The sequence below is a fragment of the Diorhabda sublineata genome, chromosome 3, assembly GCF_026230105.1.
Source record: "Diorhabda sublineata isolate icDioSubl1.1 chromosome 3, icDioSubl1.1, whole genome shotgun sequence".
In the NCBI taxonomy this organism is placed as follows: domain Eukaryota; kingdom Metazoa; phylum Arthropoda; class Insecta; order Coleoptera; family Chrysomelidae; genus Diorhabda; species Diorhabda sublineata.
Genome location: NC_079476.1, coordinates 24,769,462 through 24,783,812, shown reverse-complemented (window position 1 = coordinate 24,783,812; position 14,351 = coordinate 24,769,462). Strand labels below are relative to the sequence as shown.

At 30.3% G+C, this 14,351-nt stretch overlaps 2 protein-coding genes across 4 annotated transcripts in view; both read right to left on the bottom strand.

Annotated features, from left to right (window-relative positions):
- LOC130441608 (protein enabled) overlaps positions 1–5,411 on the bottom strand; it is a 33,044-nt gene extending 27,633 nt beyond the window's left edge. The window contains exons 1-2 of one of the 3 annotated variants that reach the window (XM_056775358.1): positions 5,219–5,411; positions 662–700 (exon numbers count right to left, since the gene is read on the bottom strand). In XM_056775358.1, the coding sequence (XP_056631336.1) occupies positions 662–700; positions 5,219–5,223 (44 nt within the window). In that variant the 5' untranslated portion in view covers positions 5,224–5,411. The remainder of the gene's footprint in view (positions 1–661; positions 701–5,218) is intronic. The other 2 variants (XM_056775357.1, XM_056775362.1) reach the window with 2 other exon arrangements.
- A 2,089-nt stretch (positions 5,412–7,500) lies between these two features.
- LOC130441212 (lysophosphatidylserine lipase ABHD12-like) lies at positions 7,501–13,142 on the bottom strand. Its single transcript, XM_056774784.1, has 9 exons — positions 12,955–13,142; positions 10,606–10,746; positions 10,491–10,549; positions 9,738–9,838; positions 9,362–9,679; positions 8,695–8,942; positions 8,389–8,550; positions 8,141–8,268; positions 7,501–7,658 (listed from the first exon to the last, which is right to left on the bottom strand). Exons 2-9 carry the CDS (start codon positions 10,606–10,608, stop codon positions 7,616–7,618), a joined length of 1,062 nt encoding a protein of 353 aa, XP_056630762.1. The 5' UTR covers positions 10,609–10,746; positions 12,955–13,142; the 3' UTR covers positions 7,501–7,615.
- Between the last annotated feature and the right edge of the window lie 1,209 nt (positions 13,143–14,351).

Here is a 14,351-nt window from a genome sequence, read left to right as displayed (position 1 = left end):
GAGAAATCAGCTGCAACAAGTCCAGATGTGAAAATAACAAAAATTGTAGCTTCAGTAAGCACATCCACTCTTTAAGGAGTAAAGTGCATAGTTCATGGGTTGAAGTCGTTGAGCACAAAGTCTTCAGATAGGCCCGTCCTGCCTCACTTGACGTTACCAAAGTCCGATGTCCTTTGAGACAGTTTTGGATATCGTTAGGCAGGTTTTGGGATTTGTCCAGGTGTTTAAATCGCGCTCATGTGGGTGATGAGCACTCACAGATAACGTGGTCTGCAATTTCGTTCTCCTCCAAGCACCAGCGGCATTCCGGATCATCCGTGATGCCCATGGTGCGAAGGTGACGTTTTAGGTGGTAGTGTCCGGTTGGAAGTCCGGTCACTAGTCTGATTTAGCTGGAGTTGTTTAGTAAGAGACAAACGGGGTCTCTTACCATCTCTGGCGAGCCCGCCTTGCGAAAAGACTGTTGAGAGACGTGATGACAGGACTAAAGTGCATTATGACAAAAAGAGGACGACAAGCTGCAAATAAGACTGCAGATCCCCTCGAATGTTATTTGTATCTTATTACCTACTTGCTTTCAACTATGAAATCAAGCAAAAAAATTAAAAAATTTGCTATTACATTGTTTTTCATTGTAGAAGTTAAAGTATCTAAAAAATACCTTCTTCTAACTTCTTGAGTTGAACTCATTTCGGCGATACTGAAAAAATTATATTTTTATCAATATTGCTAAAAATTTGGGAGGGTGGGGTAAATTAAGTGATTTTAGAATAATATTTATGTAACTTTTCCTCGGTTTCTTCAATTTTTTTACTTAAAAAATAACGTTTAATTAACACATTTTAAAAAATATGCCAAAAACGAATCGAGACTTTTTCTTATGACAAATCTACGTAAATTCTTAGTATCTTCTCAAGAGATGTGGAAGACGAAATCTAAATATAAATTTGCTCAAATTAACCAGCTATACAATGTAGATAGTAGTGGGTTTTCAGATTTGATGTTGAATGAGTGTATAGAAAATTATTTGTATCAAAATTTTTCTTTAATAGGTTCCTTATTGAGTGTCCTTTTTAATAGTTGAAAAATTTCGGGGGCTTCGATTTCAAAAACGAAAGATGCTCCTCTATTAACAGTTTTCCGCCAAAGTTCAGTTTGTGTTGTAAAGAAATTTTCATTTCTTAAGCCCTGTTTATACTAAGTAAGCGGTTGTATTCAAGCTAGACTCGATTTGTCAGTTTGTTGTATGCAATTGCTGCTTTTTTACTTATAGATATTAACACAAGCCTATAATAAAATGTTTCTCACCTTCTAGATTTTCTTATATTGGTAAACATGATTCCTAGCGTAACCAATAATATAAATTTAACGACACGCACTTACTGGTTAAGTTTTTAGAGAACAAGTGATATTTCCAAACTGAAATTATTCAGAATATCGAGTTAGCTATTTAGGTTATGAGTGGGAAGGGCTCGTTGATTGTTTACACGTAAAGTAACTTTATAGTCAATACTTTTATTCCTTTGAGGATTGTTGTAAATATCAGGCATGCTCCTAGCGTGAATAAAGCGTACTACTCGTATATAAATAGCAATAAAAGAATCGTTAAACTACGTGTTAATTTTTAACAAGAATTCTTAATCATCAAATTTTAACACGGAAATGTTTATCATACACAAATGATTATTCAATGAATAGAAGAATGTGCACCTGCATGCGGTTTCGAAATTATTCAGGTTAAGTAAAAAAAACAAGAAAATACGTTATCAAATACTTCTGTAGTTGGTTTTTTAATTTGTTATCCTCCTAATTGACGAAGACTCTCAAAAGCTTTACACAAAACCTCCCAACAGTCTGAAGGCAACCTCAACGCGTTTTAAAGAAAATATTATGAACTCATCCACGATATGGATAGTGAAACCGGTACTATCTAGTTATAATGGAAGTCTAAAGTTTTATCGCAGCGGCGAGTTGTTTATTTTCTAGAATTGTCGAGAAATTCGTTTTAGGTATAAAAACTAGTCAATCTTCTCAATCAATTTTCGGTTGGTGCGGAAGGTTAACTCTAAATTCCCAGAAGACTTCCAATTGAGACTTTGAGAAGAGAAGCTCAAGATTCGCAAAGAAGCCGTCTATCTAAGAGTGAAATTCACTCGTACTCTTAATTGGGCGGCCCACCTGAACGATAATCTAGACAGAGTACGGAGACGACTCTGTCTCATCAAGGGATTCGGAGGAAAATTCCGAAGAACCCACCTCCATCTGTCCCCTCAATCGAATATAGAGCAAGGGTCTACAGCATCTAATTTCGAGCAATCCATTCTCTCTGCTGCCAACTCAAGTTCCGATTCAGCCCCAGTAATACCGTTTATGTCAATACTGACATAACCTCCTATCACAAGTCGTCCGAATGACCTCCAAGCCTGCTATGTGATTCGTAATATCAAATCAAACAATTCTGCTGCCAAAGAAACCCATGGCTCGCCAATAGACAGCTCCTCGCCTCAAAGCCCAAGAGGAAACTACTCTAACCGCCCCTTCGACTACTAACAACTGCTTAAGAAGACCTCCCTGAGAGCTACTTCAACTTCCATTAACCATTAAATGAAACCCTACTTGTCATACCTCTTCGATCGTCGATGTTGCAGGTTTTCTGCGTTTTTCTGTAACCTGGTGGCTAGAGCTTTCTTCGAACTCCCTTTTTCAGCCTGAAGCACCGCTTTTACCACAACTCCAGATCTGCAGAGGAGCAACTCCTATATCAGTGCCAATCAATTTATATAAGACTTGAACGAATGGTTTCTAGCTCAATCACATTATCCTTTATCTTGACAATAGTATTATGCTTTGTACAGGTCCTCAACATTTTTTTGGAAGTCTCTTTTATCGTAAGCAAAGTCACCTGACCGTTTTTTTTGTCGAATCCAGTTCACAAAAAAATGAAAAAATTCAGTTTCCGAAAATGTTTATTATATTTTACTGTTTCTGCTAATATTTTTATCCCTCACTGTATAGTAACGTCAACAAGAGAATTTTTTCTGTCGTAATATAGAAAATTAATTTTTAAATATACTCGTCCACCTACTATTTCCTAATGTACTTCCTAGTGGAGTAAACCAACAAGCTTATAATTGACCGTGTATATTCTTCCACCCACTATGCAAATTATGTATAGGACTCAATCCTACGAGTTTCTTAACCCAGTTAAGATGAGTGGGCTCACAATGATTTACAATTGCATGATACGTGGCTATTATAGTAAACACACATTCGAAAATAATCAAAAATTTGATATTGAGTAACATATTTTATGTGGAAATTGTTAATAGCTATGCATCGTATCTTCGAGAAGTAGCCACCTCATTTTCTTTTTGCTTCAATTGCTAGCTCTTGCACCCAATTCGCCAGATTTAGTCTACTCGGATAATTTTTTTGTTCACAGACTCGAAAAATGAATCGGTGGTCAAAGATTTTTCAAATAAATATATTTTTTTTTTCAAAATGTTGGTGTTTACATTGTTGGGCCAGGTACTTTTGGGACCATCCTCGTATATATCCAGGTTTAAAATTTATCATTAATATGACATCAGACCAGAAAGTTAGCGGCTGATATAAGTGATGACTTTTGTTATTTAAAGTAAGCAAATCCTTTACCAAACTGCCAAAATATTTTTTTTAAATCCCTATGAGCAATACATTTTTTTTTTAGTGTAAAACGAGTGAAGCTGCATATTTGAGGACATGCTGAAAATGGCTTTAATTGTGGAAACTAATTATAATATAAGTTCCCAAAAATAGGCTAAAACAATCCCTCCAGGATAAAAAATATTTGTTAACTGGTCTAAAATTAGTTAAATATTCAACTATGAAAAATATTATTGTTATAACTTTCATAAATAAATAAGCGAATTTGTTTTATAAAAAAAAATAAATTTCTAAGTCTGTTTTTGAAAGATACCAGTCAATTGTATACGTGTCTGTTTCATCAAGAGAGGTAGAATCAGTTCAAAGGTAAATTTTTTGTGAACAGATGCTATACAGATGTGTGTTTTCTACAAGTTTTTGCAACAATCAGAGCATAGATGAAATTAACTTGAAAAAATTATATATGATAATAAACTATTTATTGTGATAATAATTATAATGATAAACTAAATAATAATTATTACAAGATGGTAGTGTATGTTCACTTGAATTGAGTGTTTTGTAAAAGTTTAGCAAGCTAGACATTTTGAATAACCACCCCAATCTTCAGATTTACCACCTCTTGATTATTTTACAAATGACATGTTGCGAAATGTAATTTTGATTAAAAAAGTCAAGATGTAATTATATAATAAGCAATATCAATTGAAATTATCAATTATATTGATAAAAATAATTACATTTCTTAAAAAATATATTAGAAGTCTATTTCTATTATAAGCATTTAAAAAATCACGTTTTATTCTGAAAACATTTCAGTATTATTATAAAATAACACTCTTTTACACACTCATCTAATAAAATTTCATAAAAACGTGAACAATTTGAATATTTGTATTCCTTACAAAGAAACTTTTATAAATTCGACTTGGTTTCCCTACTTAGTCACATGTGATTCATTTTAACGTGAAGTGTCACTTTGTTTATATTGGCCCGTTATCTATTCAAACAAAACCTAAATTTCGTATCTGTTATGGTAAATCCGGATAATACATATCAAAATCTTGAAAGTAAACACAAAAACATCTGTTCATTTAAAATAGAAAAACTGTAATCACTCCATATGTTTTTGTTTAAATTTATATTATTGCATTGTTAAACACGCGACTGCAGAAAATGTGAAATTTTTAAGGAAAAATGACCTTATATGCGGTAGATATAGGGGTGGAAACTTCGTCCCGTCATTACAAATGGGTTCAACACACCCAATGATTCCAAATCGATAAAAATATATTAAAATATATGAAACTACTGGCCTAATATTTGAAAAAAAAAACATTTTTTACTTTCATAACATTGCTATCAATAATTATATAAAAATACTGTCACTTTTCTATTGTTATTAAAAAATTAATTGCATTTCCTCTTTTTGACAACACTATCAAAAACATAGAATAAATCAAGTTCATTAGCAAACACTTCATAATCTTAAAATACATACAAAACTAAGATGAAACAAAGGTATTTTATGTGCTACCCGAAAATAAATTGAATATAAAAGCCGATAACTTACCTCATTTTGTTGTTTTTCAATGAAAATACATGTATACACCAAGTTAAAACTTATCTAGCACCACTACATACCACTGCACACTTCCGCTACTGTTTGTTGGATTAAATTTTAATGATTTCATTTAGAATTTACGTCCGAAAGGTCCCATGACAAACTATTGCCACTTTGTACTATTCGCCATGTTACTTTCGTCCAGCCCGAAAATATACATACCAACTGGAAGGAATATTTGCAGAGCGGCAAATTCAAATTCACCAAAGAAGTTGATGAACATATATTGACCGTAGGTAAGAATTTCTATTTTTATATCCATACAATAAAAGTACACTCGTCAAATTACACAAATAATTCGAGTTTTATTTTAGTTCATTGACCAGAAGCGTAACGCTTCACATTTTAATTACAAGGGAGTTTTTTTTTTATAAAAAGGTTACTTTGAAGATTATGACTCTTTTTGAAAAAGTTACAGGAAACGGTACCAATTTTTAAACACTGATAATATTTGCACAATAACAAACTTATCGTGAGAAATTATGTATCGATCTAAACATTGTCCTTGTATTTAACAAAAATTCACAACAAACTGCAGAAGTATAGGAATTTAACTGAAATAAAAATAACGAGCTTCCGTGTCTGTTAATTAAATTTTTCCTGTTTTCTCAATAACAATAAGATAGAAACAAAAACTGATTATCCAGTGTTAAAGCTTCATACACTAAAGAATAAATTGTTTCATTGTAATTATAATGTAATTTAATTTATCTTGTCGAGAAACTAATTATAAATGGTCTTTGTTCATTATATTCCAATAAAAAAATCTTTTTCCCAAAAATAAACACATTCCTTTTTCAAATTATTATGTACTTATACAAATGTTTTCTGAAAAAAAACATTGTTTTTTATAGGTAGGCAACCAGTATTATACATATCATTTCTGGATAAAATGATGTAAATACGTATTTTGGCGATTAGGTGGTATGCAACCAATATCTCTTATAGCCCATAAAATTTCCGATCGTATTTCAATTAGTAACTAGAACTGAGACTTGTGATATGATTTCAATAATAGAATATTCTAAAAACAAATTTTATTTAAAATTGGGAAGTCTATCCAGGTCATAAACATTAAAATAAATTAAATCGATGCAAAAGTATGCAACTAGTATTTCGAGTTGTACAATAATACCACAAATTATTTAAAAATCATGATACGACAATTGATTTATCGATTTAGTTTTATATGACGGAGAACAACCTAAACAGTAGTGAATATAAATGAATTGATTATTTAGAACTATGCTTGTTAACCAACATAAACCAAGGCTCTTTTTTCTATATAAATTTTTTTATATTTTCAAGAAACTATACAGAAATGTCAAAAGGATTTGTTTGGTTTAAAAATATCGTGGCATTTGTTGAATAACAAAAAAGCCAAAATAGAATATCTATATGTATATGTATATAAGTTAAATAAAGAGAAACTTTATTAAATTAAACATATGACTATTGAAACGCAATCAATTTCATAGTATTTAACATAAAATAGAAAATCTTAATTTGAATTTCCAAGTTTTATGGTATTTATAACACAAATTAAATTTAAATGCAAGTCTCAAGGTCGTTATTTTTTTCCGTTCAGAACTCTAGATGGGTCTGATAGCACAAATTGAAATCAAACTGGCAAAAATGAGACTAAAGTAAATAATTTTATGTTGGTAGTGCATTGATGGTTCCAGTTGTGATTCATTACTATGTTTGTGTATTCTTTTTATTATGTTTCGTTTATGTATCTTTTGATAGATCTATTATAGTGAATATTTTTTTGTTTGGTTGAGTTTAAAAAATAATATTACAGGTTTCCTTTAATATAATACTTATTCCCTTATCTTATATTGATACGTTTTAGAAGATGGATGCAGGAAATTAACAATACTGATTTAGGGTCTCAATATTTTATTCAACTTTTGCATACAATCTTATTTATAATTTTTCATTCACATTTTAAGTCCATTTTTCGTGTAGTGATATGAGTAGAAAATTTCGTGTCGTTAATCAAATTTGAATTTACTTGCGTTTAGTGACAGGTGTGACATTTGTAGTTAAGGTTGACGCCTCTAGATAGCGCCTATTATTTTTGTGAAAATATACTATATAAATAGTCAACTTTGTGAACTAAAGTTCAAAACAAGAGAAAACGTTGTACGCCATTCTGATCTTTATTGGAATATACAACCAATTAAATTTGTTTCCGTAAATAAGGATAAGGAATAAAAGAAGGTAAGTAGAAGTAACAGCCAAATGTTTTTATTACGAAGTAGTAAAATTATAAGTACATAAAAAATTTAATACAATTTTTGATCCTATAGTGGCAAATTTTCAGTACACCATTTCTAATCCTCATTTATTCTTCTCAAACTTATCACATTCTTCGATGAATTCACTGAAATAAAATATTAATAAACCAAAAACAGTAGGTAGTTTTTCGATATTAACTTCATTTCATCAGGCCATTTCGTTAATAAGAGCAGATTACTTTTGGAGACTTCTACCAGAAGCGAAACATTGAAAATTGAGGAATATTTTTTGTTGGTGATTTTTGGTACTTTTGTCCATTAATTAGTCTATCGACTGTCATAATTCCAGAGAACAAGACATTGAATTAAACAAATATAAATCGCGTGTCTGACGACAAATTAAGATTAATTTAAAAACTTTCTTGATTAATAATGCAACCGAATGGTAGTTTCATAGTTTTTCGAAAATTTCTTTGAATTTGTTGTATATATATATATATATATATATATATATATATATATATATATATACAAAATCACAAGGGAAAAGAGAATAACAATTCAACAAATTTTGATATTTTGGGTTTATAAACATTATGTCTCTTGGTAAAAGAGATCCTACACTTACCTAACAAAAGTTGGTAGTTCTGGAGCTTTGAAGATGTACATGTGACCATAATTCAACTCATCAAATAGATGATAAGTGACATTACCTTGATACGTCCAATTTCTGTTATTCACCGCTATATTATAAAGCTAAAAATGTTAATAATCATCCTGAAATCATTGACTGTCCCTCATAGTTCTTATATATACGTAATATTTCTATAAATGAGTGTAATATTCAAGTACAATGTTTCTACTTTGAAAGCATACCTCATTAGCGAAAGTATAGGGTATAATTGTGTCATCCTTTGCGTGAACTATCATTATAGGACAATCTACATCCAGGATATATTTTGCTGAATCGAAATTGAAACCATTGTCTATCATTGGTTCTATTAAAGTTGATCTAAACCATGGGAGAAACGAGAAGGTCTAACAGAAAAATTAAAATAAATCAAGAATTTTCCAGACGTTAACCACAATAAACTGGATTTGCAAACAAAAAATATCACTTGTTGTCATTTTTTTTAAGTTATTGTTATAAATTAAAAAAAAATGGACTAACAGTGAAATTACCTTTATTACAGGATGGATCATCATCACATCTGTAACAGATGTAAACGGTGATTCCAAGATGAGTCCTTTGCTGCTAATTTTATCTTTTTTTAAATTTGCTATAAGTTGAGTACCAACTCCGGTACCTAATGAGTGTCCCCAAACATATATTTTTGAATTCGTACGAACACTCAACCATTTGTAAAATTCCACTATGTCTCTTACTATTGCCGTTTCAGTTAATTCGGCAGAAGTTGAATCAGCATAACCTAAAATTTTGCAACACAACCTTGAATAAATAGACACCAGTACATTTTAAAAATCGATTTTATTCATCAATGTTATCTCCTTCAAGAGCAGTAAAATCATTCCAACGCTTTTGCCTCAAAATAGGCTTCACTTTCAGCAGTTGCTTCTTCAATTGAATTAAATTTCTTATCGCGAGCTTTTTTTGAGATCAGCGAATACTCAGTAGTCACTGTTGGCCAGATATGGACTATATGATGGATAAGGAAGCAATTCGTTGAATTTAACCATCGACTACTGAATCGGGGCATTATCTTGATGAAACAGTGGTTGTTTCTTCGACATATGAGGCCGTTTTTCCTTAATTTTTGTGTGATTTTCAATATCTTTACACAACTATTATTAGAATAGTTAAATTTTTCACTGAAAAATATCAACTTACCTCTATAATCAACAGCAAATATGTGGAAAAATTTCCTTAGAACATTATAGATTTCCACAGATTCGGTCCTGTCCTGTCCATTTCCATGTAAATATAGTAATATACTATAATTTCCATTATTCAATATACCGTCAAAATTATAATCACTATTATCGATTAATTCACTCAATAACTCGTCTGGTAATATTTGCCATACGCCTAGAATTATATTTTCAGCGCCATCTGTCGTGTAATTATCGTACAGATTTACGTAAAAGTTTTTTACTCCTTTTATTTTGAAATCATCAATGTCTGAGTAATTTTTAGGAGTGATGACCCCTAAAAAACATTAATTCGTAATCAAAACGTACACAAAAATAAATTTAATTCAACTCACATGTGGGAAATATTAGACTTCGTTGAATTCCGACACTATATTTAAATACTACGGGGACTATAACGAATACTACTATAAATAATAATAGTAGAACCACAAAACTGGAAGTTCAAACATTTTTTAAGCCGATAATACGTATATCTACTAGGGTTGCTACTTAACTTTTGAGATATGGCAACACTGATGTGATTCTGTCAAATCTGACGTTGACATTTTAATGGTGAATGTACTCAAAACGAATGCTGTTTGAGTTATTTACAAATACTTGAAACGTTCATCTTGGTGAAAAAAATATATTTTTGTGCAATAATTTTCTATTATTTTCGTCGTGGATTAAACCAAAAGTAGTGTACCGATCAACTCGTTTCGACTTTTGTTGATAAAGCACTATCTAGCAAGCTGAAGTGAATTAATGTTAATGGAAAATATTTTGAAAAACAATAGAGTCACATTCAATTATAAATATTTGTGTTTATTTGTCTTATCTCAAAACTTCAGTAGCAACTCTCGTATTAGGACTAATGTCAATCAATCGAGAATTTGATTCTCATATATTAATTAAAAGTGACCAAAGGGATATAGAATCGTGTATAGTCGTGTAAGATCGTTTTGACATTAGTCCTATTAGATGTTTTCACCACTTTCTTTGTCAATATTATTATTTTAATGATTTAAACAATACTAATACATTTATATAAACGTACTTATTTTTGTCATTATAACTAAAATATTAGAAATAAAAATTTTACTCACATGTACAAACAAGTCCCTAAAAGACATTTTTTGCAACCATCTCCACCTCTTCCTCGCGCCTAAGAAAAAATTTCAATAACCACCAAGAAAAAATATATAAAACATGTTGTCTTACCATATTATTTCTTTGTAATTGTTGCTAAAGTACCAATTACTTGTATGTTTTCATTACATAAATAATAAGTTTTTAAATGTTGTAATTTCTTTGGTGTTGCTTCCTTCAAATCTTCACGGTTTCTCAAATTCTTTACATACCCTAAAATTAAAATTAGAAACTATATAGGAAGTTATGTATTCTGTTTCCCTCTCGTTCAATACTATCGCTTTTGACCAAAACAGAGTTGCCATTGTTACAATAAAAACTTTATCGTTCGATAATAATACAACAAAAATATACAAATAATACTTTCATTATAATAATCTATCTAGTCAATGAATATCATCGTACATAATTCCGGTAAAAAAAATTTGTTTCAACAAGATTACTCGAAATTATACTTAATCACAGCGTAATCATCGTAGAAATTCCGAAAACTTTTAATCTTATGATAAGTTTGGCAACGCTGGTTGTCTAGATGACCATAAAATTGTTAACAGTTAATACAATGGCGGAGTATGGAACTTGATTATATATTGTACAAGTTATTTTAATTTATTCAAAACATATCGTAGTTTCTGGTGTATAAGATTTATACAAGGGTAGAAAAAATATGTAAACATAGTCTCTATCTCATACATTGTATAACATATTATATTATTATTATTAAAATGACAATTTGACAGTTCTACTTCAAATTCAATTGATAAGTAACTTATGGTGAAAATTATTCGAATAAATTGATAAATACAGGGTGACGTTTTTTAGTAAAGTGTAAAAATACCTGTACGAAAATATTATAAAGAAAACAATATGATTAAAAAACTTTGTAACGCACTTTTGATTTTTGATAACAATAAATATTTTGATATTTCAAATTTGCGTAAATAATTTTTTTTCAAACTACTGTCATATAAAAATGGATAAGACTTCCGTATCATACCGGTGACGGAAGTGGGTGGAGTTAAAAACTTGAAATAAGCAACCATTCATTACCGAATAATAAAGAGGGGCGGGATTATGAAATAATGATTCTGTAACTGTAATTGTATTAAAAAGGTATTGAAACGAAAAAATCACATAAATAGCATATAATTTGAAAGGAAATTGCTTGAAATAACTTGACAGTATTAAACGACACCTAAAACGAGGTTAGGTTAGGTTCGTTCTACTTGTCATTCCAAACTTTCTGAGATATTTCAAGCAATTTATTTTGAAATTATATGCCATTTATGCTATTTTCTCGTTTCAATTTGACCAATTACAGCTGTAGAATCACTTATTCATAACTCTACTCCTTTTTTAAACCAACCCAACATATACTAATATACAGGGAAAGTCTATGTATAAAAAAATAGCAAACCAAAACAATGATCAGAGCGTGATCAGCACGTGAACACTCCGAGCGAAACGCGGCGCGGCATCGTTATTGGTTCAAATCAATGGCACTATAATATACTACAAATAAAAAACGGCGCGGAATTGGCGATATATTTGTCTGTTGCGTAATTTTCTTAAATATGTTCGAACACGGAGACAGTATTCGTGAATATGTTTTAGTTCAGTTTTTTCTTCGATAAATAGACTTTAGTTTCTTTATTCAAAAAAAAGTTTTATACTCATATCATATTTTTATCTTCTCTTTCGCACGCCTATGTGTACAAATGGCTAATAACTAGTAGCTGTCAGTAAAACATTTTTTTTTCACAGTAAATAATGTTGTTTATTACCACTTTCCCTTAATAATAACTATATGAATGGAACCCACTTGAATAAAATTTAATAGTAAAAGCAATCACATAATCCAACTAACACATTGATATGCAATCAACTAACAAAGGCCCCAACTTACTACGCACCGATTTCACAGATGAATAATGTTTGTTTGGGTTCCTGACATACAGGCGTTTCGGTTGTCCAACAAAGTTGGTCAATAAAATTTTTGATTAAATCATACGGTGCACTTCAACTGATTGTTTAACTGGTTTTATGTTTGACTGAAGTCTGTTTATGGATAGTTACGTTTATTTGTGTAACGGTTTTCGGATGGAAGGCTATACAGGGCGACGTTTTAATCAACCTTGATATATTATTCCATTTCCCGTCTACTACATTCTTTATCAACATATTAATATGTACTATATGTGCACCTGAACACTTTTATCGCTTATTGTAACATAGATACGTGTTATATTCAATGCCTTACATTTTGTTAACAAGTCACTAAATTTAAGTTGATATACGACATGATATTTTCTATGTAAATAGCTTTATAATAATAAATACAATAATTTAAAAATTTTCCACGTCACTGTACTTCAATAACATTACACATTTAAATTTTATCAATAAGTGACATATACGTACCATTTTTCATTCACCAAACTGATTACTAATTTTATTTAAAAAATGAAAAAAATAAACATCACTCTGCCACTGATATAAATGAATGTTTTTAGATAATGTTCGATACTGATACTGGTGCTATATGTAGAAAAACTAATCTCTGTTTCTACTCTCAGTGTTGTTAATAGAATGGACAACCAGTATCTGACTAAGAAAGTGTTCAAATAAACTTTTTAATATCTCAAATTTCACTCGGCTGAATGGAAGAGAGGTTATATAATAAATGAACGAACCTTTTAAATAAAAGACATTATTTTCTTTTATAAATATCCACTGCATTATTAAGGATAATAGTTACATCGATTTTAGATAATTATATAGATAAATTTCAAAGTATATCGGTCTTTGTTACACGCGTTTGTTTTAACTTAAATTGTACACTACAAGGTCAAGGGTATATAATTATAGGTACAGTTTATACTTAACTTTATATCCGACGTTTCAGTTTATTCAGAAATTATACGTTTTCGAATTTTAAAAATATTCAACGAACATACTGTGAACCCAACGAAAGCAAAAAATTTTGATAATTACGTCTTTTAATAAAGAATTAAGAAATTCATCGTTTTAACAATCAACGTGGCAACGATTGAGTTCATAAACATTAGACAACCGGAGCGTGACGTCAAGGCAGTCATATTGTTATAGTATATAAACAAAATTTGAGAGGTAATGTGTGCTTTTTAAAACCGTTTAATTGGTTTAGTGTTTTGTACCAGAAGGTATATTTTTGCAAAATTTATGAAAGAAAATACGGAAAAATGAGAAATCACTCAACACATATACGATGGTCAACGTAGTTAAAACTTTGGTGGGAAAGTGATCCCTGACGTGCCCTAGCAATGGCGGTGTGTGACGTCAACACTCTTGTGTATTGAATTAAAAGACTACAAACAGTCAGGCAACACAATATACGTTACATAAATGTACGTTGCTTATTACCATGCGTGATAACTATAGTTATTTGAGGGAAAATATTTGAACCCTTACTGTGGGCTCGTTCAGAAAAAATAAAAATATAAGACATTATAAAGTGAGAAAAATAGCATAATTAGATATATAGATATATAGTTTGACGCATGCGAATGTATGTTTTTGGCATCCAGCCACAAAGAATTATCACATAACCTCTAAAAACATCTGTTATTGTAATAACGTCATGACTATACGCGAAATGAGTTTTTAGAAAACAATAAAAAGATATAAATCGGTAATTTTTCATTATAATATTTTTATTTCTTTATGAACCCGGTTTTAACTAATATATATATATATATATATATATATATATATATATATATATATATATAAAAGTACTGTGTATTATTTTAGAGTATTGTGCTGTAAAATGATTTGAT

Excerpts from the sequence above, each read along its gene's own strand:
- LOC130441212 (XM_056774784.1), bottom strand. Across the intron at positions 8,943-9,361 it reads ATTTGCTGTTGATTATAGAG|GTTATGCTGATTCAACTTCT; the intron begins GTAAGTTGATAT and ends GCAAAATTTTAG. Across the intron at positions 8,269-8,388 it reads CCTATACTTTCGCTAATGAG|CTTTATAATATAGCGGTGAA; the intron begins GTATGCTTTCAA and ends TAACATTTTTAG.